At 35.6% G+C, this 4,715-nt stretch overlaps 1 protein-coding gene across 1 annotated transcript; it reads left to right on the top strand.

The window, feature by feature from the left end:
• Window positions 1–1,251: 1,251 nt before the first annotated feature.
• LOC122030087 ((3S,6E)-nerolidol synthase 1-like) lies at window positions 1,252–4,018 on the top strand. Its single transcript, XM_042589246.1, has 7 exons — window positions 1,252–1,416; window positions 1,499–1,766; window positions 1,868–2,234; window positions 2,804–3,022; window positions 3,102–3,240; window positions 3,324–3,563; window positions 3,645–4,018. The coding sequence occupies exons 1-7, from the start codon at window positions 1,258–1,260 to the stop codon at window positions 3,933–3,935; spliced, it is 1,683 nt and encodes a 560-aa protein (XP_042445180.1). The 5' UTR covers window positions 1,252–1,257; the 3' UTR covers window positions 3,936–4,018.
• The last annotated feature ends 697 nt before the right edge of the window (window positions 4,019–4,715 follow it).

Genomic DNA, 4,715 nt, shown 5'->3' with positions numbered 1-4,715 from the left:
ACAAGTCTCTTTCCCAATTGATCGGCTCACCAAACAAGAAGTCAAATCCACTCGGCGTTGCGAAGAATTCAGACAGGCCCATGATAACCGAAGAACATGACTGCTTGTCATAAAAGTCTTGTTTGTTTTTTCTTAAACCAAAACAAAACTTATTTATCGGCCGATTATGAAGAATTTTTTAAGCCGAGTTCAGACATCGAATAGTTGTATGAATGAGTTCAGACATCGAATAGTTGTATGAATGTTCACATTCCTATGATTGAGGTATGCGTGTTCATGATCCTCGTGTTGTCTGGGTTCCCGTATAGTTGTGGCTTCCTGTTATATTAAATATAACAATGATTATGCTTATTCTACCCCTACATGTTTCTCGTATTCCGTTCTTAAATTATATATAGAGGGATAAATTATAAAATTAATTTATAGTTGGCCGTTAAATTCAATAGTAGGTGCGGAATTTTTTTTTTTTTAAAAAAAATAGACTTTCAATGGAAATTTATCTTTATCCTACAGGAATAATTGTGGCTCCCGTCGAATGCTGGGCAGCTGTCAAGTCCCATCTTAATTCATTATATGCAAATGTTATAAATTAATTTATGCTAATAATAATATTAGAATAAAATTATTTTTTATGTAAAAAAATATATTAACAGCTATTTTATTTTAGCATTTTATCAAATGAAAGGCACAATACCATTGTGGTATTTGATTTAAAAAAAAAATAACGACAACCTAACGCTGGATTTCCAAAAAACAACTATTATTATACTGTATTTTAAAGAATAATGTTATTCTTTGCAGTTAAAGATCATAATAATATTATTTTTTGAATATAATATTTTATGATTCTTTTGAAAATTTCACAACTCTATTTATTTTCGTTAGTCCTCTCCGTTAGTCATTCTGTTAGTTCTGGGATAGATTAACAAGAGCACAGAAGTAAGTACAATCATCATTTACCAACTTTATTCTTCTGGGTCCCTATGGGCATAACTGATGCGATATGTGAAGGGAGGTTTGCCACTCCTTAAGCGTGATTTTCTCCATATTACAGGAATAGACTAACGGGAGCGCTAGGTTTGCCACTTTAGTCTTGGCTGATTTTATTTTTTATTTTATTTTTTAAAAATCGCCCTTACTTTTTCGAACACCATCTCCATTGGTAGGGAAACCGCCAGCAATGGTTCCACTCTATAAATAGCCTCCCGCGTGCCTCTGCTTAATTATCAAACACAGCGATATATACGACAGGGCAAGATGCTGGTGCAGTGCTCCTCCTCCTTCTACCCCAAGTTTATGGCTTCTCTCCACACCAACAACACCAATAACCCTAGCAGTACTCACATCGCCATGACGCCGCGGCTTCATCAGTTGCAGAAACAACGAATCATGAAGTCCGACATCTTTGAAGATCAAGTGAGTGGCCACTACTCTTAGCTATCCTCATATTAGTTGGTTCATGGTCTGCTTGTTTAATTCTGTGCATGCATGCATGCAGGAGAGTTTGTGCCTGAGACACAGCGACCTGTTGAGCCAAGTGAGGAGGATGTTTGATGACCAGACAAGAGGAGCCAAGGAGACCTTGCTGTTCATAGATTCCCTTCAAAAGCTCGCCATCGACTACCATTTCGAAGAAGAGATTCAAGCCGAGATGCATTCTTTATACGACCAGCGACTCCCCATCTCCAATGGCGAAGCCAGCAGCATTGCGGAAGTGGCCCTTTTGTTCCGGTTACTGAGACAAGCTCGATACCCTGTTTCGACAGGTAACTGAGGTTTATGCTTGTAGTTGTCGACGTTGTATTGCATGATGAAATGAAATGAAATGAAATGGGTTTAATTAAACCAATTCCTTCTATCTCTTTAGATGTGCTGCGCAGGTTCCATGATGGTAGAGGAGAGTTCATGGCGTCTCTCAGCAAGGAGATGGATGGGCTGATGAATCTATTTGAAGCGTCGAATTTGAATACTGGAGGGGAATTAATACTCTACAGGGCCAATGAATTCAGTAGCCATCACCTCAGGTCCTACATGGCATCTTTGGGGCCAGAGTTTACCGTGGCTATTGAACAGGTGCTGGAGGCTCCATCTCATATGACCTTGAAGAGGTTCAAAGCCAGGCAGTATCTCGATCGTGACAACTTCTATCACAATTTGCATGTTCGAGAATTGGGGAAGATGGATTTCACCATGCTCCAGTCACTTCATCAAAAGGAACTAAAGGAAGTCACAAGGTATATAGTTTTAGTTTCGGCTCATTTAATTAGCTCAATCAAACTGTGTGATGTTTAAACTTATTTAATAAGATAATTAAATGAAATTTAATTGAGTCTAAACTAAATTAAACTGTTAAAAAAGTTATTCAACCTTGGGTTGTTATTTTTTAAAGAGTTTGAACTTAGTTCAAGCTTGACTTGACTTGAATTTAGTTTAAAATTTTTATATTTTTAAGCTTGTTTTATTAATTAGTGAGTTTGATTTTATAAATTTATTTGTTCATTTTAACAATTTCTTTGTTAAGAGTTTTGTTGTGCCTTGTTGATGTACACGATTCACAAATTTTATTCATGGGCATTGTTGAGTTCACCATCTATATTTATGAGCATTAACCAATTTAAGTATTCAAGTTTGTTTATATAGCTTAATGAGTTATTAAAGTTGGTTCATTTAATTAACTTTATATATAGTAAACATGTATAAAAAAATTCTTATGAAGTTAAATATCAAGTTTGCTCCTGAGTGTTTGACTAATTTATTTGAGTGTTTGATTAATTTATTTGATTATATATGTATACATATATAGCTGGTGGCAGATGTCAGAGTTGAGCCAAGAGCTAGGGTTTGCTCGGAATCAATCCTTGAAGTGGTATGCTTGGACAATGACAAGCCTACCAAACCCTAAATTTTCAAGTTATAGGATTGTTTTATCGAAGATTATCGCATTTGTTTATCTTCTTGATGATATTTTTGACTTGGAAGGATCGATTGACGATCTCCATCTCTTTGTACAGGCCATCCAAAGGTACGTAGTCATATTTATTTCACCAACTAATATTTAGAGTGAGTTTATTGTTAATGATTTTTCTGTGTGGTCATTTCAGATGGGATCAATCTTCAATGGATTCACTTCCCAACTACATGAGGGCATGCTTCAAGGCATTAAATAGGACTATCAATGAGATTGCCGAGATTGTGCTCAAGGAACATGGATGGAATCCAATTGAACATCTAAAGAAATTGGTATGAAATGTTCTTCTAGTAAAATTTGTTTTAGTATTTGTATTATCACTAAAATTTGATTAGAAATTGGCTTTGTTTTACAGTGGATACAATTAAGCAATGCATTTTTAGTAGAAGCAAAATGGTTGTCAAAAGACCAAGTCCCCTCAATGGATGACTACATGAAGATTTCCACAATTACTTGTGGTGTTCCTGCTGCTTTAATGCACATGTATTTTCTATTAGGGCATCGCGCGAAGGATGATCTCTACAAGGATCTTCCGAGTCTTATTTCTTGTCCTGCGAGAATTCTTCGTCTTTGGGATGACTTGGGAAGTGCAAAGGTAGATAGTTTTCTAATTTTCATTATTATATATATACTAGTAAGAGGATAATGAATTTATCATGTATGCATTGATAATTAGGATGAAAAACAAAATGGGAGGGATGGCTCGTTGTTGGCTTGCATGATGAAGGAGAACCCACATTGGTCCTTGGAAGTCGCAAAAGAAAAAGTGATGCAAATGATAGATGAAGCATGGGAGGAGCTCAACAAACAATGCTTTAGTTCGTCGGCCTCAACATTCTCTCAAGATTTTGTGAGGGCTTGTTTGAATAGTGCAAGGATGGTAAGGGTAATGTACAACTACAATGAAGAACATAACCTCCCCATGCTTAAGGAGTATATAAACCTATTGTTGTTTAAACAAATTTAAAATGTTAGATGTTACTAGTTAATGCTATTAAAAATTCATGATGTATTGAATGTATGTTCCCTTTCACTTGTTTTAATTTGTTGTGTTTGGTCCCAATATGCCAATTATCATATTAAATTTTAGCTGGCATATCCTTGTAAGACCTTTTTTTAACAAATCAATAAATTTTAACATGTCAATTATCATATTAAATTTTAGCATGTCCTTCTAAGTCGTATAAAATATCAATAATTGTTTTGGTTGTGTTGTTTCTCTATACATATGTAATATTAATGATTGTGTCGGTTTGTCTAATCTAGTGCACATTAATAATTTCATCACTATAAAATACAATATTGCTCATTAATTTCAAAGTTTTGTGACATAATAGGCACATGATAATTCGAACTAGATAAGTTGGTTGGCTATACCTAAAATCTAAGTCTAATTTTGACTCCACAAAACTAATTAAGTCATCAATTGATCACCCAATTAAATCATACATAATCTTGTCTGAAAGCGAAGGAGATAGTGAGTTGGCAGGATGGCTTTGTTGCTGACTACGAGGAGACTAAGACCTTGCTGATGTAGAGAGACCTACTCACACCGCACAGAGAGCAAAAGGAAATGTTAGAGCGAGAACCAGGGAGGAGATCCTTAGCGCAAGCACTCCGACACTCAAATCCGAACAGTAGTGTAATGAAGAAAAAGATGAACAATATAATAGTAGTGTAGAGATGTATGCGCACGAGCAAGAGTATCTCAGCCTCTTTTTTGCATACCTAACCAACGGAGAGGACC

The sequence above is a fragment of the Zingiber officinale genome, chromosome 10B, assembly GCF_018446385.1.
Source record: "Zingiber officinale cultivar Zhangliang chromosome 10B, Zo_v1.1, whole genome shotgun sequence".
NCBI classification, from domain to species: domain Eukaryota; kingdom Viridiplantae; phylum Streptophyta; class Magnoliopsida; order Zingiberales; family Zingiberaceae; genus Zingiber; species Zingiber officinale.
The sequence above is the reverse complement of the archived record's forward strand: the minus strand, read 5'-3'. Positions and strand labels throughout refer to the sequence as shown.

Excerpts from the sequence above, each read along its gene's own strand:
- LOC122030087 (XM_042589246.1), top strand. The coding sequence starts at position 1,258 with ATGCTGGTGCAGTGCTCCTCCTCCTTCTACCCCAAGTTTATGGCTTCT. Across the intron at positions 1,767-1,867 it reads TCGATACCCTGTTTCGACAG|ATGTGCTGCGCAGGTTCCAT; the intron begins GTAACTGAGGTT and ends CTATCTCTTTAG. Across the intron at positions 3,241-3,323 it reads TTGAACATCTAAAGAAATTG|TGGATACAATTAAGCAATGC; the intron begins GTATGAAATGTT and ends TTTGTTTTACAG.